We start from the raw sequence: 25893 nt of genomic DNA on the forward strand, positions 1-25893 counted from the left end.
CAGGTTAAATGGTTGGATAACTAAGTCGTCAGCGAATCGAAGTTCTCATCCCAGAGGAACACATCTTACAAATACATGCAGTGCTTTTAGTACATTCAGGCTTGAGCACATAAAGAGTGGCTAACTACAAATACTTTCGTAATTGTAATAGCTCCTGGCTGCACAAATCCAGACCAACATGATTTTAAAAGTGTTCAAATGGGAAAAACTGTAAGTACAGCCAACATATGTCCATAAGGGACTTTGTTTCTCCTGAGGGAAATCTCCTCCGCTTGTCTCTCACGGCATCCAGATGTAAGTGATGTCAGCAAGGTCCACTCGTATCTCTCTGAGCAGGAAAATCCATTCCCTGAAGAACCATGGAACATTCTTTTTAGAAAGGAAAAAAAAAGGGATTTCGAATGCAGTCTTGGTATTTGCAATGCAAAATGGGCATAGGATCAAAGAAAGACGGCAGCATAGGAGGGGTCTATTTGGGGGGTTTAATGTAAATAAAAATGATATAAAATAATTGGTATAGTTTTAATATGTATATTAGATTTGCCCAACCTGTTGGCACTGTTAAGCTGAACTACTACTCTCAGAAAGATGTTTCAAGGATGATATTGTGCAACTTCATATTTTGGGGGACTGGCTGCCAAATAGAAGTGAGACAGAGTGAACTGATAAATATAAATGAATGTAATTATATAAGTACAATAGGGATGCACCATCCCAGAATTCGGTTTGGGATTCGGCTTTTTTCAGCAGGATTCAGCATAATCCATGTGTCTGCCAAAACCGAATCAGAAGTTTTTCGCTGCACATAATAATTGGGATTTGTCCAAATCCCTAAATTACATTGGTGCATCCCTAAATTACATTGTTAAGCTTATTCTCCACCAGTATCTCTTGTGTGGGTATCCAGATTTCCCAGATCTGCCTGACTGGCCTCCATTGGGTAGGATAAGGTAATTGACGATCAGCTTGTGACCCTATATACTGTTATTATTGATATTATGGCATTGGAGTTTAATTAGTTTAGTCAGTTTTTTTATGGGTTATCACTAGGGATGCACTGAATCCAGGATTCGTTTCAATATTCAGGCAAGATTCCTTCTTTTTTGAATGGATTCAGATTTGGCCAAATCCATAGTCCCGGGTGAACCGGATCTGAAATATTCCATGACACTGTCACGTAAACACATAAGTTGAAAAATTTTCGCCAAACTCGCGACATGTAACCCTTCAAAAACCTAATTAGCATTTGCTAATTAGGATTTGGTTCTGGTTCGGTATTTGGCCAAATTCTTTATGAAGGATTCGGGGGTTCGGCAGAATCCAAAAAAGTGAATTTGGTGCATTTCTAGTAAGCAATAACCCAAAGGCCAGCCACTGGCACTGGATTGAAAATATTTGGAGACTAGACAATTCTTTAGTTTAAAATGAGTTAAAACTTATTAACACTAAGCAAATGTTAAATAGGAACACTTAACAGTTTCTTTTAGAATCAATTACTTATTAATTTGTAAAAAAAAAAAAAAATATATATATCAATAGTTATGTTTGTGCCCCCTGAGAAACCTGCAGGCCAAATCCATAATCATGCATAAACATCTACACGCCCAATGCCTTTCATTGCCCATGCCAGAACCATCTGTTTATCAATCGCCACATGAGAGGAATACACACTTACTCCCGTCCATGGAAATGTCGGCTGGCATTGCCTTACTGCAGAATCATGCCACTTGTGAGCCAGAAGTGTATTAATAACATGGCACTTTAAGCATTTTAACTAATCTGCAATAACTGGATTCTAAGAGGATTTTGCTGTATTATTTGCCCACCTTCAGCTAAATCCATCCAGTTCCATTTTTGCATTTAATTGTCAAGCACCAAATGTTACATGGAGATAATAAAAAAAAACCTGGTATCAGCGTTCCTGGCTTGGAAATGCAGAGCTAGCACTGCAATGGTTTGGCTGAGGGAATATTACAGCATCAGTAGAGTACTAACACACATGCCAAGGAACGCTCTGGAATTACTGTACTTGTTTTGCTATAACTTTCCGCTGTATTGGATTTCTCAAGTAAAAGAACAAAACCATTTCAGGTCTGTGGTATGAATGGTGATTGTAGGGCATGAAATATCAATCCAAAATCATCAATTAGTATTTCCAATACTAACTATAGGAGAGAATAAGGGTTATTTCTGTAAGTTGATCAACTTTACACCCAGGTATGACCCTCATATTCCATAAACTCCACACATGTCCCTGACCCTTGCGTGTGTAGAATGAGCTACCATACCTAAACAGACAACTAATTTGGGTCTACCCTGTCTGAACAAGGGAATGCAGGGAGTTATCACATAGTTTACCTTCATGGAACTACTACTTTTATATATATGTTAATTCATAATATGACTGATATAGGAAGACTGGAGTCATCATCAACCAGTCAGGTCTTTGGAAGGGTTGTCCGGGTGAATAAGGCCTGTCTGGATTTCCAAATTAGGAAATCTGGACAGGACTCTGAAGAGCATGATGTGCCGATCAGACAATGACCAATTGCCAGCCACTAAACATCACCCCCCTGCCCTGGCGTCATAACCTATGCCCCTGCCAATACTTTGACAGCATAAAGGTGGCAACCCTAGAGCTGAGGACCAAAACCTGCATTTCATTAAAATCACAGTAGGTTGGCAACCTGACAGGTGGCAACCCTATTCATCCTTCAATAATGTTACAAACCACATATGAAGAAAAACCAATACAGCAAGTTCCAAATTTAGAAAAGTGTAAAAAAGAATATAGTGTTTGTAACTGAATTTTAGCAGTGCCTACTTGGCCAAGCAGTTATTGTTAGGACCCTGGGAGTAGGGTGGATACATTTCATTCCTTTTGTTTCTGTTTCTCAGTGATTCATCTCATTTTAGTTGTTCATGGATGATAAGCCAATGTAGGTTCCTCCCATGGGAGCTGGCGATCAGATTAACATTGCTTCCTGTTGGAAACATTATTTAGAATCCCATTAAATTGGAAGGTAGCGCAAAGAGACTCAGTATTTCCAGCAGTAGATGAAAGACACAGTCATAATGTGACTTTGTGCTTGCGATTGTCTCGGGCTAGCTTTATACGGCAGTAGGGCATAAATCAATGTGACAAGCTGAACCAAATGTGAATCAATGTGCCCGATAGGATAATGAGCACAAATTAATTTTATGAAGCCACATGCGGGAAGGAAGCTTGCCTCTTTGCATTGCCTACTTTGTATTTAAAATTACACCGAAGAAGTGAGGAGCTGAATTGTTTGGCGAGGGTCAATGTAGAATAAACTGATGAGGATCCAAGCACCTGCTCCCTAAAACCAGTTGGGTATTATATGGAGTTAATAGGCAAATTAACCTCGGTCCCTATAGGGCTGGGAGAAGAATGGTCTTAGAATGAGGGTATGGAGAGAACTCCCTGTTTGTTACCAGTGGAAGAAAAGAGAACAAGAATCTCTGGTACCTAGTGCCCCTCAATTCAATGATAGTAAAGCTGCTTCATAGTTATATTTAAAGAAACAAATGCAGGCATATCAATACATGTTTTGGAGTGCAGGGGCAGATAAATGCAGGCTAAGAATCTGCCCAGTGTGGCATTAGCCTTAGGTGAGTGAACACATTGGTGAGTGAACGCATTGGACAAAATGTAAACTTCAAAACATAATGACAAAAATGAATACCAATTTAATTTCCCATTTGAGATCAACTTTATTGGTTGGATAAAAGTTACATGTTGCTGCTTAACTGACTGGGTATATGAGCTTCCTTTTGTTGTTCTATCATCTTTAATGTTACTTTTTGTTCTCCTAAACCTCAAACTATTTAAAAATTTAGATTAAATTTCCAACATTTTCTATAAGAGAATAGTTACCTGTATATACATTACAAGAAGTATTACTTGCACATAAAGGGGTAGTTCACCCTTAAAAGATTTGTCTTCTCATAACACATCACAAATAGTGACTTCAGATAGGTCAGACAAAAATTACTTTTTAAAATGCAAAGTTAGAAACACTTTAGAAAAAAAATCAAAAACACATTATAGCAATTGTTAAAAATCACTGTTCATGGTATAAGGATTGAAAACACCATACAATTTGTAACATCAATGTTTTAGTCCCTCCTCCACTGCCAGGATTTGAAATGATGCAGAAAGAGAAGAACTGTTTTCTTCATACATTTTGAAGGAACAGATTACAGCGATAGGTATATTAGGGGATTCTTTGTTGTGTGGGGCTCTTTAACAAATTTTAGTTTGAAAGTCAAAGTTGTTCTTTAAGAAAACAAACTTTACTTAACTTTATTATACACATTAATGAAAAGGAATATAAGCTGACAGGAGATGATGTAGGGCATGAAATAAAAATACCACAGCCCTGTAAAATCCTGTCAAGTGAACTACTTATCTACAGAGAAGCATTAACTTGGAACAGCAGAAGGATTTAGGAAGGAGAATAATCCTGTCAGCATTAAATTACATTAAATTACATAAATTATTCACAGGTTCTCTTTCTAACCAATGTGATCAGAGCAGAATGTTCTGGTGCTCATTTCATTCCTTTACATAAAGCCCATGCACATCGATTTCATAAGCTCACAAGGCAACCAAAGGCTGCTAGCCAAGTGTGGCCAATGCTTAAAAATTAGTATTAAATTAGTATTCACCATGGCAATCCACAACAATACAAAAGGCACAAGGTCTCAAAGACATTTGCTTTTATAAAGGTCATTAAACTCCTTGGTGACTGCCAATATCCTTACATTTTACCATAGGTGGTACTTTAATGTCTTATTACCACTTAGAACACTCTAATGAGGTGCGGTCTCATACACTTACTGGTGTATTTATTAACACTGAAGACAAACATCACCGGTGATGTTGGCCATAGAAACCAATCAGATATTTACTTTTGTTTTCTAACTTGAAGGCGACCATTGCAATTTAATTGCTGATTGGTTACTATGGGCAACAACCCTGGTGATGTTTATCTCCAATGTTAATACATAAGCCCCCTAGCCTTTACATTTCATTAACCAATCCTTCTACTGCTATGTGAAGCCTAAACAGCTAATTTATGAGGGGGCTCATTTTTCAAGAACAGGAATTAAGGCCCATGCCATGTGTTACCAATTAAACTGTATAATTTAAAGCTTTTAAATCTTTTTTTTTTTTTTTTTTTAGATATAGAACCACACTCTCAAAACAGCTTTATTATAAGATTAACTGTGTAAAATAAATAGAAATCTATCATACTGTTATACCTCACACCAAGAACAGAAAGCAGGATAATGGTACCCAGCGAGCGGCTTCTTTGTGTTCTACTGGGTAAACCAGTATGAAAGCAATCAGAAACTTGGAAGAATTCATCACCCCTATGCCCACCCAAAATGTGCATTTTGTCTAGAATACACTTCTTGTTAAACATAGGTTGGACCACAGCCACCAACCACCCCGGGTTTTTTTTATTATTATTATTACTGAATAATTCAAACCAGTACTGGTTATTATGTATTCAAGATGCGACAAGGAATAAATCAGACACTACACATTCAGTTGTTACATCCAGTTGTATTTGCTTGATGGAAATAAGAGCTATGTATTTATAGTAATTCTACATGTTACAAAGCTTCAAAGAAGGTCGCCAAATGAGCAAATCTTTCCCCCCAATATGCTAATGCTATCATTTGGCCATAGGTTCCAACAATTGCACTGCAATGAAAGTGATCAGAAAAGTTGGAGAGATCAGACAAAAAAATCCTATCTGATCGACATCTTGCCCATTTTTTACCAGATATTAATCAGGAAGGCCTGATGGAGGGTCCCCACAGGCAGATAAGCTGCCAAGTTGATCTTAAGGACCCGAATCAGCAGATGAAATCTGCCTGTGTATAGCACCTTAACAGTCATGTTATATCAACACAAGATTAAGCTGGATGGATAGAAAACTAGGCAATTAACATGCCTGCCAATGTGTTTCTCAATAAATGCTTGCCTGTCAATACAACAATGCACATTATTTGGCCCAGATTGTTCCCCAGTACTATGAAATGGCCCTTTTATCTGATCATACCTGCAAGACATGGCTTTCACAAGGTAAACCAAACATCTGACAACTGGAATCCTAAATTACATGGAAATGCCCTCTAGCACCCTAAGTAGAGGTATTAATGCACCATCGCAAGGAGGACAGGTATACACTAATGATACCCACACTAGGAAAGTCTGAAGATTGAAGTTGAAGATATAGTGTCAGAAGTGCAGAACGACAGACTCTACATCATGTGCAGAATGAGGCCATTTTCCAAGCACAGGAGCCAGGCCAAACATTATGCATGGAGAAGTTCTAAAAGTGAATAAGACCATTCATACGTCCATTCAATTGACTGATTGGCAGATGGCCATGAACAACTGCACTTTCCTATATTTATTCAAAAGGCATTGGGCCAGTCCATTCCAGGGTTAGTTAGGTCACTTGCAATATCATTTTCATTTGGGGAAATATGTAGCAAAGTTTTCAAAGGAGCAGATACATGGTAAAACAACTCCACTCCGATTTTCTACAAGAAAACACAGCCCCTTCTAGGTTTAATTGTTCAACTATACAAGCAAAAACAGCAGCAACACAGTAAACTGTGAGGCTTAATGGCAAAGTAAAACCAAAATACAATAAGAATTTGTGTAAATAATCCTGTTGTTCAAGTCAGTGTTACAATTTCTATATCTAGATAGACATAAAGCCATACTAAATAGGATAAATTGGCTGATAGTCCTAATTACTTTTTCTTGCTGCTATTGGCAGTAACAGACACTTTCTTCCAGACTGAACCCAACAGCCACTAACAATGGCCACTCTTGCAGCTAAGATGGATAAATACTGGTGTAGGGCAGGCAGCAGGTCATACCCCAGGCAATCAGAACCAATGTCCTAGCTAGATTCAACACAACTGGTTGTGCTGGAACATTGGTTCTGGTTGCCTGGGGTATGACCTGGGGGTTGTGACACAATATTTTACTGGCATGTAGAAATAGCTACATGGCATTGTGCAACTTGAAGTCACCAATAGACATTAGAGTTCATTACCCACAGCGATCATTAGATGGTGTCTCCTGACACATTTGCTTGCCTGACTGCTGACAGAACCAAGGTTGTGGAGTCGGGACTTAAATCCTTCGACTCCTCAGTTTGTGTTACCTTCTTCTCCAGGTACTCAAAATTGCTTCCGACTCCAACTCCACAAATCTGACTCCACAGCCTACATAAATCCTTTGACTCCGACTCCTCAGTATATGTTACTAACTCCTCAGTTAATAGTACCACTGACTGCAGGTACCCAAATTGCTTCCAACTCTGACTGCACAGCCCTGGACAGAACAAAGCTATAGAAGATTTATAAGTACATAACCTTAGCTTGTGTAATATGAAATGGAGTGCATCTCCATGTCACCATGTACATAAAACTTACAGAAGCCCTTTGGATTCAAATGTGATTGAAGAGTCTAGTACGCTAATAGAGACTTTTGTTCTAAGTTTATTTTTTTTTTCTTTTCTAATTTGTTCATAATGGCATGCTTCAAAAAGGATGAGACTCGTTCATATTATGCACAGCTGCTTGAATCTGCAGGTCACCTAAGGACATTGCTGGGACAGACTTACTGTTTGAAATAGCCGATAACAAATGAGGATAGCTTGCTCTGATCAAGACAGCAAATATACTTACACTGGGAAACCTATTTTTTGGCTCAGGTTTTTGCGCACACACACACACCAAAACAGAAAATATGGGGCAACAGGAAGTAAAATAACTACAGAGCTGTCAACCAACCCCTGTCACAAGGGAGATAATCATCCAGTCCTGTTTTTTAGGCCTGAATTTTATTTCATACTAAAGGATAACATGAAATAAGGTCTCAAAAAGGCATGGAGCGGATCATAATCTCCTCATGCCATGGGATTGGTTGACAGCTATGTAGCTATAGCCCTCCATTTGTGGTATACCTGGTAGTCCAAGCTTCCAATATAAGTAGAAATTAGTGAATGATGTGACTTGCAGTTAAATTGCAGTTGTTCACATGTTGGACCATCCAGACATTGCTGTAAATGCTATATGTCCATTGGTGCACAGATTTTGTGCTGTACACAGATACCCATGTGTTACTCCCCCTGCAATGGATATAAAATTGTATGCAGAATTCCAGAATTTTTACTGCCGTTGCTGTGATACAGGATAAAAATAAGCAAAACCCTCTGCTTCATTACTTGCAGTATCCATAGTTATCTTTCCTAGCCAACACCTCCTGGATGACAAAAATACAAATTAATTTCTCTTTGGCTGTGCATGGTGCCCTGCTTAGAAAAAAATCCTTCATTATTGCCCAGATAAAGAGAGAGAAAGATATAATACCTATTATATTTATAGGAAACATTTTCATATTGGAAAATGTTAATTTTATATTCCTTGCTCTAATGCAATAATGCTATGGAGCTTCAGAAACTGCCACACTATAGAAACGGCAACAAAAGCCTGTAAGCAAAGCAGTGTAACATAGAAGTGTATTTTATTGCTTCATAGCAACATACTTGTTAAAGCAGAACAATGAGCACACTGCATGAAAGCCATGGAATAAATATTTTACACATGACACACAATGGATGGTATTGCTTTCCACTATCTGGGAAATTCCTAACCTCTTTACTCTTCTGATATAGGACTGACACTTTTATGGTCACATTTTTGACATTCCTGGTCCCCCAAAAATATTTAAATTGACATGTACTCCTCAGATGCAAACTCTGGATGGCGTCAAAGTTGACTGGCCAAAATAGAAAATTGTACCATCCACTGACCCTACGGTGCGTATGTAATTACCGAGACATAACTGTAGAGGTCCAAAATTCAATTTTGGACCTTGGTAATTTAAGTGTGTAGTTATATTTTACAGGTATGGGACCGGTCATCAAGAATGCTCGGGACCTGGGGTTTTCCCGGATAAGTGATCTTTCTGTAATTTGGATCTCCATGACTTAAGTCTGATAAAAATCATTTAACTTAGATTGTAATCTCTACGGGGCAGGGACCTCCTTCCTACTGTGTCTCATACCACATGGCACTTATTCCCTGTGCATTTATATATAAATATTTATTGTATTTATTAATTATAACACTTGTCCTCCCTGTGTGTAATTTTGTAAGATTGTACAGCGCTGCGTACCCTTGTGGCACTTTATAAATAAAGTTATACATACATACAAATATTGAATAAACCCAATAGGCTCGTTTTGCCTCCAATAAGAATTATTAATTAATCTTAGTTGGGATCAAGTACAAGGTACTGTTTTATAATTACAGAGAAAAAGGAAATAATTTTAAAAAATTAGAATTTTTTGCTTATAATGGAGTCTATGGCAGATGGTCTTTCCATAATTCGGAACTTTCTGTATAATAGGTTTCCGGATAAGGGATCCCATACCTGTACTAATATCAAACCAATTGTACATTGGTCCAATCAGTCCAAAACATTCAAATGACCTGGATAAAGATTTCAATTGTTTGTTTGATATCATCCTTTAGGATAGAGCCAAAATCATATCCCTAATGATAAGTTAGAAAATCTATACCAGGGATCCCCAACCTTTCTTACTCGTGAGCCACAGTCAAATGTAAAAAGACTTGGAGAGCAACACAAGCACCATAAAAGTTCATGGAGGTGCCAAATAAGGGCTAAGATTGGCTATTAGGCAGCCTCTATGCACCCTATCAGCTTACAGGGGCTTTATTTGGTAGGAAATCTTGTTTTTATTCAACCAAAACTTGCCCCCAAGTCAGGAATTCAAAAACTACCATCAGGTTTGGGGGCACTGAGAGCAACATCCAAGGGGTTGGTGAGCAACATGTTGCCCCCGAGCCACTGGTTGGGGATCACTGATCTATACAAAGCATATATATAGGGTTCAAACTGAATGTTAAAGAACAGCAACCCCCAAAAAATAAAAGTAATGAATATTTATAATGTACACCTGTACATCACTAGTAAATGTTGAGTGTTTGCTTCAGAAAGACAAGTATGGGATCCGTTATACGGAAACCCATTACCCAGAAAGTTCAAATGACAGGAAAGCCATCTCCCATAAATCCCATTTTATTAAAATTATTCAAAATGTTAATACATATTGCCTTTTTTCTGTGTAGCAATAATAAAGCAGTACCTTGAACAAACTAAGATATAATTAACCCTTACTAGAGGAAAAACAATCCTACTGGGTTTAAATAATGTTTAAATTAACAGGTTCTATACCATTGCTATAGTTTATATAAATAAGCAATATTTAGAGCTGATTTAAGCACAATAGAAATGAAAAAAACCTGAATAGTGATTGTGATTTTCTCTCTCTAGCAAAAAATAAATCATGATACAGGATATGAATAATTATACAGCTACGTGTGGCAATGCACTCTGCTATAAAGCAAATTACACTTAATTAACCCAAAGGGAAAGTGCCGCTGGCGTCATTCACCAAACGCTGCCCAATATGAATTAGAGTGCAGGTGAATACATTTTTAAAATGAATGGTTTTCATTGAATCCTTTGGAATTTTCATTAACTAATACATATGAAAAAAATCACTTTGCAGTATAAATGACTCCTTGACTGTTGTTAAAGATATAGCTCCTAGTGCTCACAGCGATGCCCTAAGAAATTGCTTCATTATGGCACATAAAGGCTTTTCTCCAGATACCCAGGGATGAGGTGGCTCCGGGCCAAATCTCCAAGGCAACACCCACTCCAGGTCTGCAGACAAATTGTTATAGATCCTTTTTTTTTGTATGTACAGCAGCAGCAGCTCAATTAATCCCCACCCCCTGCTAATGGTTCAGCCTTGGTAATTTAAACTACAATACAATACCTTTCCTAAAAATTCTGCCATAGCCTGGGGATGACCGTATTGTACAGCACTTAGGGGCCTGATGTTGGGCATAATACAGTTATTCACCTGGGTAACTGGGCAATGAACATTCAATTGCATTGTGGCTGAATTCCCATAGATAGTGTGAGTCAGTAACTACAAAGTCCGGCCATTCTTCAAACAATGACTCATGATGTTTTTCAGGGATATACAGCATGATTAATCTAAATGCAACAGGGAGAGGGATTGTTATATTGTTATAAATGTTTCAATGAGTAAAAGTAAAAAAATCTGACAATGTTTTATCATCTAGTGTAAAAGAAAATGATTCAACTATCATAATAAAAGCTCCCGTTCTTACCCCCAAAGTGGCTTTAAAAAGTTCTGTTTGGCATTAGGGTCAAATAGCACATGGGGTTGCCATGTATACAACTGCCTTAACAGAGTCCAAAGAAGTGGCTTGGGGGCCACACCTAAAAATTACATAAGGAATGATTTGGGGTGAATTTATATTTGTTCTGCTAGACAACCCTGATATAACCCATAGATATTAATGGAGTAGTGATGTGAGGGTTGGCCCAAAACCAAAGGGACCTGCAAGTCTGGTAGGTTTGGGCCTACAAATTGCCCCCTTCAGTGAGTCAGAGGAAAGTGGCAGCCAATATTCCCCTTTAGCCCCTTGCTGCCAAGCCCCAATCTTATTATTGATGTTGGAAAAAAATGCGGCTATTATTTATATACTCGCACCCACGTACCCCCTTCCTTTCTGGTGTAGTCACAGAATGGCTGGTCAGGCACAGGTATATCAGTCATCCCAGTTTAAATAAATCACTTTCATGGAGCTGCAACTAATACATAAATGTTCTATACATTTGTAACTTTTTAATGAGCTATGCAGGTTCCTGATGGACTGCTGGACCTCAAAAGGGAAGCTGAACTGAAAGTCTAAAGACAACTACTGTAAAGTAATTTCAACTGTCCAGTGCCCACCACCAAAATCTGAATTTATAGAATAATACTGAACCAAATATCTGCTTAGTGTGGTATCCTTTAGACCAATGCTGTCCACCTGGCAGCCCATGGGCCGACCCCCCTCTGTGTGGCCCCCTACCTGCATGGTTGCTTTGATGGCTTGCCTTTAAATCTTTAAATGGTATCAGTACTGAGATTAACTGGTCCCCTGCATTGCTCACACCTCAGATTCAGGCTGTAATCCCCCTGTATTGTTTAAACATGTAATCCCCTGTACTGTTCACACCTTTAAATCTCTGCATTGTTCACCCACTACATTGTTCACCCACTACATTGTTCACCTCTTCACACCTCAGACAGACTGTAGGAGCAGTGCCAGCATTGCGTATGGCACTCACAGGCAGCATAGGGCAGGCAGAGTATGGCACACACAGGCAGCATACAACAGGCTGAGTATGGCACACACAGGAGCATAGGGCAGACAAAATACTGCCAGTGTGTGCCATACTCTGCCTACACTACGCTGCCTGTGTGTGCCATAATCTACCTGCCCTAACCTTGCCTATGTGTGCCATATAGCTGTGCTATCCACAATGGAGGAGGAGGCATATGGATTTAAGGGTGCTTCCTAATATGACATAATATAATTCTTTCACATATGAATGATAGTTGATATCCCCGCGCTTAGCACCAAGCATTTGGGATTTTGCTGCGCTACCACCATTAAAGCGGGCATGGTTTTAGAAGTTCTTGTGATAACATGGGCGTGGTTTGAAGTGGATGCAGAAAAAGACCTTTGCTACCATGGGCGACTAACCACTCCAAAATGCCTTTCCACCAGTAACAATAGGAGTCATTTGGCTTTCCAAAGTTGTGCAAAGTTGCCTGCAAGAGGAAACTTTACACAACTTCAGAAAGCCAAAGCAATGCGTAGGCCTTTCCACCTGTGACTCATATTGTTGCCAGTGGAGAGGCATTTCAAAATGGTTAGTTGCCCACGGTAGCATAGATCTATTGTAGGCGACTAATTCGCTCCGTGGGGCATTAGCCTAAAGGTGGCCACACACGTGGCGATCTGACGATGCTTCGTGCGACCATCGATCGCACGAAACATCATCAGATCTGTCACACACCGTTCAGGGCTGAAACAGCAGATAAGGAGGTAGAAACAATAGGATTTCTACCTCCTTCTGCCCCGACGGCAGATTTTGGTCAGGCGCCTTCTATGGCGCCCGATCAAAATTTTCTAACCTGCCCGATCGCCGAGTCGACCGATTTCAGCAGCTTCCTGCAATATCGGTCGACTCGCCGACATGCCATACACGCACCGAATATCGCACGAAATGAGGTTTAAGGGTGAAGACACACTGTGCTACTTGTAGCAGCTACTTGTCACAGTTACAAAAATAGACAATACTGATAATTGTCTCTATGTATGTTTTAGCAGGGGCATTGCTCAGTACTGTTTATGGCAGGGTATTTTCTGGCATTTTGTAGTCGTCACAAGTAGTTGCTACTAAGTAGCTCCATGTGTCTATATCCATGTGGATATACTGCTCTCTATGATTTAATATACTCAAAGAAGTGGTCAATTAAAAAATAAGCATGACTACAGCCAATGAAGCTAACTTGCCAACCAGTTTAAACAAAACCTCTTTCACAATTTGCCACAAAACAGCAACTCCCTCTTCTAACTCTTTGTGTGGTACAGCAGATTCCAGTGACAACACTTGGCTTCTAAGAACCCAGTACTCAATAGGTCTTTGTGAAAGTCACCTTCAATTTCATTTTATTTCAAGTAGCTCAGCTGGCACCTCCTATTCTGTAATAACCCCACGTTCACATGTACCAAATGCTAGTGATTAATGCCACCAGTGCCATTTTATGTCACATCTTTAGGAATGTCTTCCCTGCCCAATGCCCTACAACTCAGATTAGCCTCTAGCATGCAATTCCTCCCTCAACCTCTGCTCTCACACCTGAAGGATCCATCACTTAACAATTCCACTCTTAATTCCAAACACAAAACAGTCAGGCACATTGCCTGGGGGTCATCCCAGACTTTACCCTCCCTTTCATCCCCGCATTCCATCATTTTCGAAGTCCTGTCACTTCTGTTAATGAAACATCTGCAAACTATGACCTTGCCCTAGAAAAGATGTCTCCAGCGTAATCATTCATTCCCTTATCCTATACACATCTTGATTATGGCAGAGACTTTCCTTTCTCTAGCGAGTTCTGAAAGCTACTTCCAAGCTCATCTTTTCTGCCCCCTATGTTTCTGTAGTCTTTGTAATCTACTTGTGACATTCTTTAAATCCTCCCCAGAGCTGCACCAAAAGCTTTTCTCCCCCCACCCAACCCATCTGTATAGTGAATACTTTTGCCAATCCTTTTTTTTTGGTGTTTATTATTGATGTGTTTGCATACAGTCACATAAGTATATAAACACATAGTAACAACTTCACCACAGTTTACAGACAGCATGCAGGAACTACATAACCCACAGTGCATTGCACTAGGATGTTACTTTCCTTATTGAGATCACGAGTTCAGGGAATTGTGGGGTTTGGAGGATGCAGGCTGAAGACTACGGTTAGGGCTGTGACACACAGGGAGATTAGTCACAGCGCAATAAATCTCCCTTGTCGCGGGCGACTAATCTCCCCGAAATGCCATCCCACCGGCTAGAATGTAAAACGCCGGTGGGATGGCATACACGGGGCCGCGATTCGCGGATGTTGCCTTGAGAGGAAACTTCAGAAACAGTCTCAAAGTAGTCAGCCAGATCAGCAGGGGAACAGGGGGCCAGGCTTAGGGAACTGTTCCAAACTGTATTATTAAATAAAAAATCATGTGGCTGCATATATTATTAATTGATGTATATTGCAAACTTGCTTGAAATTAGTTTACTTATCAAAAAGCTTAAGATGTGTTTGGGTGGAGTTCCCCTTTAAGTTTCAGTTATCACTTTCTCGGTTTATTATCATTCAGATCACACATTTCTCCATAATAGATAAAGACAGACCTAAACCAATGTCCAGAATCGCTGTGTGTCCAATTGACCTTACAAAAGTTAAAGTATTCTTTTCTTTTCTCAACTACTTGGCATCCAGAACTGTAGCTGTTGTTGAGCTAGCATGCCCTGACTCTGTCCTGTCTCTAGCTGATAAAAAAGGCTAAGCATTGTAATTCAACATTAATTGACAGCTCTAATATATATATACATACTGTACCAGATTTGCAGCCCCTTCCACTGACACAATATTACCTTACTATACACACTATCCCACAGCCCCTTCCACTGACACAATATTACCTTACTATACACACTATCCCATAGTCCCTTCCACTGACACAATATTGCCTTACTATATACACTATCCCACAGCCCCTTCCACTGACACAATATTGCCTTACTATATACACTATCCCACAGCCCCTTCCACTGACACAATATTGCCTTACTATATACACTATCCCACAGCCCCTTCCACTGACACAATATTGCCTTACTATACACACTATCCCACAGCCCCTTCCACTGACACAATATTGCCTTACTATATACACTATCCCACAGCCCCTTCCACTGACACAATATTACCTTACTATACACACTATCCCACAGCCCCTTCCACTGACACAATATTACCTTACTATACACACTGTCCCACAGCCCCTTTCACCGACACCCTGTTGCTCCTGATTGGACCCTTCCCCCAAAAGCCAGCTCTGTATGTGTCTATGAATGTCAGAACATAACCTAATCTTTAATATATGGTGGCAACCAATGCTTTGCTCTTCCTCTTCCTTTAAATGTGGAATTGTGAACACACGTGTACTCATATTTTCCATCTTACATCAACAAAAAACTTTTTTCCCCTTTGGGGGGGGGCTGACAAATAAGCAAGCTGAGTAAACACAGGTTATAGGCTGACAGACAGCTGGGCAGATACGTCAAACAGAAATACACAAAGTATAATTCAGCCTTTTACTGACTGCCAAAGGGTAAGTAATATTTACTTTGACAAGTTCTGTACCTTCTTTGTATTACATGGGCAAGCAAGAGTATAAAGCTGCCTGATTATGAGTTCTGCAAAGGTTTCAGAGTCCAGAGCATGGATTCCTGCTTTATTTATTGTGAGCACTGCATAGGAAAATACAGGCTATGGTTGGAAAAACTGTAGGTTGTGAGCTATTGTGGCCAGTTTTGTATTACAAATTTGGTTGGTTTGAGTGATACAATCCACAATTCTACCTTTAGTAATAATAAAAAAAAATTCCATACTGTCTATTAAACACAAATTGTGAGTTCCCCACAGCCGAACTGTAAATAAATTGAACACATGAGCTTGGATGGTAAACAGAAGACATAAAGTTTGTACCAAGAAACTCGTAGCAACCATTCGGCAGATTTACTAGGTTTGACCCAAGCCAAGAAATCCATAGCAACCAAACAGTAGCATTACTTGGTTTGACCCAAGCAAAAAAGCCTATAGCATCTAATTGGTAGCAATAAGTTCAAATTGGTTTCTGTGGGATACTGAACCTGGGGCATATTTGTGACTTATTACATTACTCTATAGTTTTATTCAGAGGTGCATTTCACAGTATGTTCATACGTCCAACCAAAAGTCAGCCCCCTGCCATGTAAGTCTACTACATATGGACACATTCAGGCCAAAACTGAGCATAACAGGTGCTTAGACTGCAGTAAAACATTCCTGAATCACACAATGTGTGTGTAACACCAAGCTCTCATGCAACAGTTGCAGGAATGTGCTTTTGAGGGAGGAAGGTTTTAGGACAACGACACGTGGGGTCGCCCATTGCGACAAAGCACCTGAAAATGCCTTGCTATCTATGACTATTGGAATTGCTGCATGTAATCAGACAAAATTTACAATTTCCACATGTTTGCTCTTAAAAATGTGAAAAAAAATTCATTAAGGAGTGTTCTAGGTGCTAACATAGAACGATATTGAATAGACCAGTTATGGACAGTTCTAAGACATCCAGAACTACAGCCCCCAGAATCTTCAAACAGCTGAAGGAGAAAACAGCGGCCAATCCAGTAAAAACGTCTGCCATGTCTAAATCAAACGAAGGCCATTTGCAGCATGGAGCACAGAGGCCAGTCTGCCCCTGCAGGCACATCGCTGGGGTAATCACGTGCATTTGCAGAGCCATAGCTAATCACCCTCTGCATCTAAAGAGCTACATTAAAGGATTCCTTTCAGCATCTAGAATCATTACTTTTAACACAACAAAGCTACGCTCAAAGCATGGAGAGAGGGGGGCAATAGAGACCAGAACTTCGCAGTAAATCAGCACAAGCCAATGGCTCTTAAAGAGACACCCACAGCAAAAATCAATTATCTCATAAATTAAAAAGCATTTATGCTAATAGCATGTGTGCGATATACATCCTGCATTTGTCCTAGAAATATGGGCCAACAGCACATATTGGTAAGTGAGCAACACATGAAGGCCAGCTCTCCCAGCCTGTGGCTCGTTGTGACGTCACTGCCTGGATGTGAGCCACTTCCTTATCTTGGCCTGCAGCCCCTGCACATGGCTCAATGTCTTCTAAGCTACAGATTTTTCTTAAGACACCCACATAGCTTTTACTTCCTCCAAATACTGAAAGGCCTTCCCTGCTGGAGATGCTTATCCGTTACATTAGACTAAGCCGATGAACTTATAGTAGTCTAAAGCAATACATTTTCTGAGATTAAGGACAGGCTCGTCGCTTCGATAAAATGGGTCATTGGAATTCACAGATCAGATTCCTGTCACTGTACATAGGTGTCAATGTCAATCAAGGATTGCAAGCCCTGTTAGACTCACTGAGGAGGAGGGGAACCCCCCCACACAAACATACATAGGCTAAGATGTGCCAGTCCCTGGTTCTGCATCACAGTGCAGCGGGCAAAAGGGTAACATGTACCAAAGCAGGAGATATTTATTACCAGGTCATAGAAATCTAAGGGCAATAAAGATCCCCCACCCTATAATTGGATAACTGATTTGGGTTATACAGACGTCATGCTAGAAAGCACAATTCTTCATTGACTGTCAGCTAATTATGCTTAGTTAATTAACTCTGCTTGTTGCTCTGATACTGTCTGCAGTGGCAGGAATCTTTATCATATATGTCTGTAGTCCTTATACACCATATAATCTCGACATGATCTAAATGCATATATAAATTAGCACCAGGGATACCATTATACAGATTTTTGCTTTTTTATGATTGTGATTGGACTTACATCTGAAACATGACTTCATTCAGAAACACACCGTCTATTAACGCCACATATTCGTCCAGCAGGGTGCCAGTCCCTCTGAGCAAGGTGCCAAAGGTCTTGATCTGCAGGGAGAGAGAGGGTTAATCTATAGGGATGTGCCAGGGGGCTGATGGTGGCACCACGCTGCAGGGAGAGAGAGGGTTTATGTATAGGGATGTGCCAGGGAGGCTGATGGTGGCACCACGCTGCAGGGAGAGAGAGGGTTAATGTATAGGGATGTGCCAGGGATGCTGATGGTGGCACCACGCTGCAGGGAGAGAGAGGGTTAATGTATAGGGATGTGCCAGGGGGCTGATGGGGGCACCACGCTGCAGGGAGAGAGGGTTAATGTATAGGGATGTGCCAGGGGGCTGATGGTGGCACCACGCTGCAGGGAGAGAGAGGGTTAATGTATAGGGATGTGCCAGGGAGGCTGCTGGTGGCACCACGCTGCAGGGAGAGAGGGTTAATGTATAGGGATGTGCCAGGGGGCTGATGGTGGCACCACGCTGCAGGGAGAGAGAGGGTTAGTGTATAGGGATGTGCCAGGGGGCTGATGGTGGCACCACGCTGCAGGGAGAGAGAGGGTTAATGTATAGGGATGTGCCAGGGGGCTGATGGTGGCACCACGCTGCAGGGAGAGAGAGGGTTAATGTATAGGGATGTGCCAGGGGGCTGATGGTGGCACCACGCTGCAGGGAGAGAGGGTTAATGTATAGGGATGTGCCAGGGGGCTGATGGTGGCACTAAGCTCAGGGAGAGAGAGGGTTAATGTATAGGGATGTGCCAGGGGGCTGATAGCACCACGCTGCGACAAGCTGCAGGAGAGACGCGCAGAATACGGACGCTTACCCATATCACCAAAGGGCTGGACATAAAATTTTCCAAGATCGGAGCAAAAATTTCGTTCTCCATTTTCTACAGCTAAATAAAAATAATGACGATAATCCAGCGATTTAATAAAAAAAACCAGAGGCAGATATTCCTAATGCGATAGATGTCTCCGCTGGTCCCGGGGTCGCCGAGCCATTTGAAAAGGAAAAATCCTAAATGAAACGTAGCAATCCCCCCAAAATGGAAACGGTTGGAGAAATGTTCCGCCGGTACCAAATCCCCTTAATAAACGGGAGACATTGTGCTGCCGAGCGGCCAGCGGGCCCCCTCCCTCCCGGCGCTGCAGAGGTGCGGGCTGCGGGGCTCAGGGGCTGCGGGCTGCACAAGGGAGAGGCATCATCTGGAGACTGGGAAAGGGGGAGGGAATGAAGGAACAGGAGGGGAGGAGAGAGGCTCTGGGCTTCTGCACATCGCACAGAAAGGGGGGGGGGGGGTGAAAGGGGAAAAGTCGCAGTGTGCTGCCCTCGTCTGCGACTGGCGACCGTGCGCCTAGCCTTTAGCTTCTGCTGCCCTATGCGCCTACTAATGGGCCCCCGTCCGCTCCTGCTTCGCACAGGGGGGAACACTTCCTATTGGATCTACATATTATTATTTGAAAAGCCCAGCATCCCCCAACCCCTCCCTTCTTCCTGTTAGGGATGGTTATTGCTGGCACATGTCTGCCCCTGATCTTCTGCAGATCTGTTACCCCCAGTGACTGGCACTGCCCCCCATTCGCCCATCCATCAGCCCTATAGTGACTGTGCAGCCGCTCCCCCAGCACTAACCGTTATAATGCTGCTGCTGCTGCTGCCCCCAACATTTGGGTTTGGAAGGGAAATGTGATAATACCCCCCCCCCTTATTATTGCTTAGGGTTTCTCTGTAGACAGTTCACAGAAATTCCTTTATGTTGCAGAAGAATAAGCAGCAGTCTGATTTTCACTACACTGCCCCCCACTCTCATAGGAGCATCTGTAAGGAGGGGAGGGGGGAGTGATGCCTAAGCAGAGAACAGCTCTATACTGTTATATCCCCCCTCCCCCAGAATAATCAGGCCTGCACCTCTGCCTGGCTAGGTATTACCCTCTGCTCATTAACCCTTCCTCCCCCTGGCCAGGGCAGAACCCCACACCATGCACCTAGTTCTCTATGGGTCAGGGAAGAACTGGGGTCAAGGGCAATACAGGGAGGGCAAAGCTCCACTACAATAAATCATGGATTAACAATCTAAATTCCTCCAGCTATTGTTAAACTACAACTCCCAGATCTAACTATGGACCTCTGGTTATCGGTTTAGACGTCCCTAATATTGTTAAAATCTTAAAATGACTACAGTGTTCTCTGCACTTAGTAAGGATATTTTCTGGGCTGGTGGGCTATGAGGGTGGTGCTGCTTATAAGGGAGTGTTTATATTTCACTGAGTTATGCCATAGGATCCACAGACAGGGGACAGCAGGGTCAGCTGTAAGCCTTATGGATCCTCCAGGCGAGAAACACAATCCCTGCACAAGTGGGGATATTTTGGTTTCTTTTAGCCACCAGCTGTTGCTGAAGTACACATCTCAGCATCTGAACAATAGCCGGACATTGGCTTAATTCCGATCCTCTTTAAAACTGGACATCCACGTGCTGAAAGACTAATTACCAATGAATTTTCATCCAGAAATCGCTGCAGCCTGCATCTGAACAAGCTAATTAGACATTGGTGCAGGGCGGGATGGGGGCCCTGTGTCAGCTTTGGATGATATAACATAAAAAAAAGAGTTCTCTAAGCTATAGCCCTAAAGTTCCCACAATCTTCCTGGCATTCTATGAGTTGCAATTGAATGGGGCAAGGCTGCAAAGCAATCAGTGCATCTAAATGAATGGATAATTGTTTATACTGAATGTGATTTTAGCACAGGTCCTGTTCCAAAGGGGCAAGGTTGGGCATATCTGGTGGCTTTATACAAAATGCAAGGCTGCGTATCTCTCATTTAATATATACCCTACTATTATACATGGTGCAATAAGGTATTTTGGCACATTATAATGTCTAGAACCTGGTTGGCATTTGGGTAAAAAAACAAAACCTTGCGGAAGGTGCAGGTTTTGCATCAGAATACAGACGGAGCAGTGATACTGTTTGTGTTTAGCTGCCATCGTGAAGTCAACTGAATAATTATTGGGATGACAGTTACTATGGCAACGCAGCACCAACAATGCAGAATAGTGACTTGCTTGGGAAACCCTCCTGGGGCACTGTATTGACTTTTAGCCAATCTTGGGGTTGGGGTGCCTGCGGGAGAAAGCCTTGGAATATGAAGGGTTAAGTCAGCAAGAAGGCGCTGAGACAGTTGATTGTGAGAAGTGGCCCTTTAAAGTCTTTACATAATTATTTTCTTCTATTAGTGTTATCCTTTTGCAATTAAAGCAGCTTGAACTGTATTAATAACGAGGGTTTCCCTGAGACGGAGTATCTCTTTTTAGTCATGAAAATACCCTTTTGTAAATTGCCCCCCGAGTGTCAGAAGCTGATGCAGCTGATAGAACCGTGTAACTAAGCCACTCAGTGTTACAGCAGGCACTTTTATTTAGCAGCCTACACAGTAGCAAGACTGTTCCTTTAAGAAACTCCCATTTGTATGGCTCCCTGCCGCCTTGGGCAAGCTGAAGTCATCCTGCAGTGAAATATAAGTCTGGAAAACTGGAATCATATGGAAAGTATTGAATTCAGACTTGGTAATGCACTAAACTGTTAATTAGGGAAAGCTTGCCAGAAATATTGCTGGTTAATAACAAATTAATAAAAATGTCATTCAAATAATATCAATAAATACATAGGGGCCGATTCACTAAAGCTCGATAAGCCTTATCGCAAGTTTTTTTGCATTAAAATTGACACAATAAATAACGACCGATTCATCAAAGTAATTTTGCATGCGCTAAATCGTGACCTACGGCAATATGTTAATTTTAACGCATGCGTTAATTCACGAGTAGAAACAATACTAACGCATGAGTCACAAACACATATGAAGCATTAAACGCGCTAAATATCGCATTAGTCTGTGCGAAGATTAACACCTACTTGGGGCAGGCGGTACTTAAAGAAAATTGTGGTTGGTGAGCTTTTGGCAACACAATATGGACTTTGCAGTGGGATTTATTCAAGTCTGTGTTGGCCCTAGAGTGACGCAGCCGCCAGTTTGCAGGGAAATGGGCATTTTCAGAAAAGTAGTTTTAGGAACGTAATGGTTACGTGCGTTAAATCATGCGCTAATATAGCAAGCAGCAAAATATATTGCACGCAGCGGGAATTAACGCTCATTGCGACTTAACGCAAACAACATTGCGTCTAAATTAACGCAAGTATCCTTTTAGTGAATCGTGCATTAAGTCGCAAAAAATAAGTAGCAATAAAATTTTTAACACATGCTATAAATAGCGCTCGTTTTAACGACCTTTAGTGAATCAGCCCCATAGTTTTATGACTTCTCCAAACTGAATGCCCATGAATCTCTATGGCAGTCTCATTGTTTTCCTATGAGCACCATAGGGCAAATTCTGTACTGTGAGCATTTGGTGCCACACACTCACTCCCTTCATCTTTATGGAGTCACATGAAAATTGTATGAGATCCAGTTTATGTTCTCCTGGTTGTGGCTCATACATTGCTTGTAGCCTCACATTGACCAGGAAGCTCCTTGCCTTTAGCAAACCAAACATGGGAGAAGGTAAGCTGTGACTCTGTGTCCTTTTGCACCTAGTTGGCAGCTAACTAACCCATGTATAGGGGCCTCCAGATGGTCTGACTGATATCAGCATCTAGATAGTGATCAAGCAGGTTTGAAAATCCCATCCCTGGAATGATCAGTTGGAACATCCTTTGATCCTTTGTCACACACATGCCCATAAGGAGCAACCCAGTGAACCCAATCATTATGGGCATGTGTGTACCCCAATATTGCCACCCATACTGAGAGCTTCCTTCCTGTGCTACTATTTTTCTTCCATCTGGAGTGGGTCTGTTAGCCCCATCTCTGCTGGGGGAAACAATTTTAATGTAATAGGTGCTCTTTAAAGGACATGTAAACCCTACATTTTCCTACTGTGTATATAAGTTGGGCACATCTCTCTCAACCAAATGGCATCATTTGTTCTGCACATATGTCCTCCTTTTGCAAGCCCAGTCATATTTTACTGTAACAAATAGCAGCTTCCCCACAGTGGCCAGTTTTCCTCTGACACATCATTAGAGCTAGAGCAGAGTTCCTATGGGAATCAACAATGCTATCTCTCATTGGTGGCTAGACTGGAGGGGGCGGGTTTACTATTCTGAGTGGAGACGAGTCACTGCCTTGTAAGTGAGCATGCTCAGTAGTCAACAGCCATAGTAAATTCCCAAGGGAGGGAAAAGAGTGGGTTACAGAGGGAGAAGGAATCCTAAGTGATTAGGGGATGTTGCAGCCTTACTATTAACCTTTGAACAACCGGATAGGCAGGTGTCTGATGATTTCAAAAAGGCTGTTCATAGATTACATTTTGTGGGGGTTTATATGTCCCTTAAGCATATTATCTGTAGGCATACCAATAATACAAGGCAGTGAGTGTTTTGCTTATTACCCCAGGAAGCTAAAAATACAGTTCAGTGAGTTTGTAGATGTTTTGCAATGTGTAGCTGCATGGTTTGGGATTTAAGAGCTAAAAGACGCTTAAAGACCCATTTCCAGTGTTAGCATCCTAGGGACCACCTCAGAACTTGACGTTCATGGCCCTCTCTCATAAAATTTAAATGTATCTAAATTTAAATGTAGGTGCAAAATGTTATAGGTGTTATATATAGGCTTATATTGATAATAAGAAAAGCTGTCCTTGGCTTGGGTCCATTGGTAAATCCTCTGTTTCACATGCAGGAGCTGAGATATATGGATGGTTAGAGAGTGTGGGATTAGAAAACTGGATGCCATTGGGGATGTAGTTTGCATGTGGTTATGAGGGGCACTACGCTAAATTTTACACTGGGTCCTATGAATCTCTAGGAAAACCCCTGCATATTACTTTAGATAAACCAGGGTTGAATTGGTCCACGGGGTACCAGGGGAACCCTGCTACCCGAGCTATGCCCCAAAAGTCAGCGTAGGTGAGTACATTGGCAAAGTTTGCGTACAAGGGGTGGTTGTCATCGGTGAAGTGGGACTGATGTTGTTGGTGGTCAGACTTGTGCTGGTCACAGGGGCACTTGAGCTATGGTCCTCTTGTGGGCCCAAGGGTCCCCAGTCCAACACTGATTTCTGCTGGTAGTATAGTGCATTTATGGGAAACGTGAATGTTATCCAGGACAGGTCATTAATATCAACAAAACAGTATTTGACCCCTTGAACAGACTGCATGGCCTGCTGTTCTGCTGTATTGAGTCCTGCACTCTTTTCTTTGTCAGTGGCACTAACAGATGTGTCAATGCTACATACTAGCAGGTAGGGTTGCCACCTTTTTTGAAAATAATACCAGCCATCCTATATTTTTATCCTTCTTCCTTGTTAATAACATTGGCATCATTTTTACTGACCAGGCTGATAAAATACTGACTTGGAGGCAACTCGACTAAAAGGAAGGCATTCCTTATGGTTACCCACTGCCAGGGTTGGAAAAGCCGACCTCACTCTTGCTTTTTCCCATTTCCTGGCTGATAGGGGTATGAGATTGCCTACTTACGTCTATTAAAAAAATTATATTTCACTGCAAAAGTATTCAGACCTTTGTCTAAATCTCTAATTTTACTGAATAACAAATCAATAACCAAAAATGTAGAATTGTTATTCAGTAAATGTGCAAATGGGCAAAGGGTCTGGGTACAATTGCAGTGGCCTCTATATCATGGGAGCATCCTTTTAAACTTTGCTTTATTATTGCTGTGCCATGTATAGTTTGTACCAACTACACTGGTAGGCTTTGGGTATGGGTATTCATAATTAAAACAGAAACAATGGAACCTTTAATCAGCAGAAGCTACAAAAAAATGTACCAATGCAATGTACAGATTCATTAACCACACGTGGCGGGTATTCATTCAACTCTGGCCCAGCAGCTTCTGTCCGTGTCAGCAATTGTCTATAATCACTTAGCTGTCTGCCTGTCATTAGGGGGGCAGCGGGATGGTGTTGGACTTTAGGATAAGATTTAATTAGGGAGTCCAAGCCTCTGACAAAGGAAAATCTGGCGGTATAAAGTTGAATTTCTAGCCAGTGTGAGGCTTTTCTAGGCCATAAAAAGACATTAAACATCCGCCCCCACACACACCCTTAGAGATATTTTCTCTTTCCCCACATCATTAACTGACTTTGCACTATTGATAACCATTTTCTTCGGGAATGTTGTTCACAGAACTAGGCTTGCTTAGCCATGAGAGAAGATAGCCTTGCCTCAGGTGACATGCCATAGACATTCCATAAGTTGCAGTGAACTGCATGTAACCTGCAGGGAAATGCAAACCTTCAAAACAAATTCATGTAATATTTCTTAGTGCTCTTCTCCCTTTTTCCGGGTTTCAAGATATTAGCAGTTTTCACATTGAACAAATTTGAAACAGCATCACCACTTAGTCTTTTGTTTTTTGGTTTTGTTGACCAGCCATGGTAGGCAGAAAATGAAGTTAGTAGGCAGAGAAAAGTCTTGTGATATTATGCTGCTCAGAACTGACCAGAGAAACTTCAGATTACTCTTTCTCAGTTCACTCATTTAATTTACTGAACAGAGCAAAGACTATCATCTGCCTGCTAACTTAATTTAGATTGTAAGCTTCCCATAATTTATGTGATTAAGAGCTTTCCCCATCCATCAGA

The 25893-nt window shown here is 41.3% G+C and overlaps 1 protein-coding gene across 8 annotated transcripts in view; it reads right to left on the reverse strand.

The window, feature by feature from the left end:
• The window catches only part of ccdc88a (coiled-coil domain containing 88A), a 101303-nt gene extending 81244 nt beyond the window's left edge, over positions 1–20059 (reverse strand). For 3 of the 8 annotated variants that reach the window (XM_031902310.1, XM_004914737.4, XM_004914735.4), the window contains exons 1-2: positions 19049–20059; positions 18179–18279 (exon numbers count right to left, since the gene is read on the reverse strand). In XM_031902310.1, the coding sequence (XP_031758170.1) occupies positions 18179–18279; positions 19049–19111 (164 nt within the window). In that variant the 5' untranslated portion in view covers positions 19112–20059. The remainder of the gene's footprint in view (positions 1–18178; positions 18280–19048) is intronic. The other 5 variants (XM_031902309.1, XM_002936918.5, XM_031902306.1 and 2 more) reach the window with 3 other exon arrangements.
• Between the last annotated feature and the right edge of the window lie 5834 nt (positions 20060–25893).

The sequence above is a fragment of the Xenopus tropicalis genome, chromosome 5, assembly GCF_000004195.4.
Source record: "Xenopus tropicalis strain Nigerian chromosome 5, UCB_Xtro_10.0, whole genome shotgun sequence".
Taxonomy (NCBI): Eukaryota; Metazoa; Chordata; class Amphibia; order Anura; family Pipidae; genus Xenopus; species Xenopus tropicalis.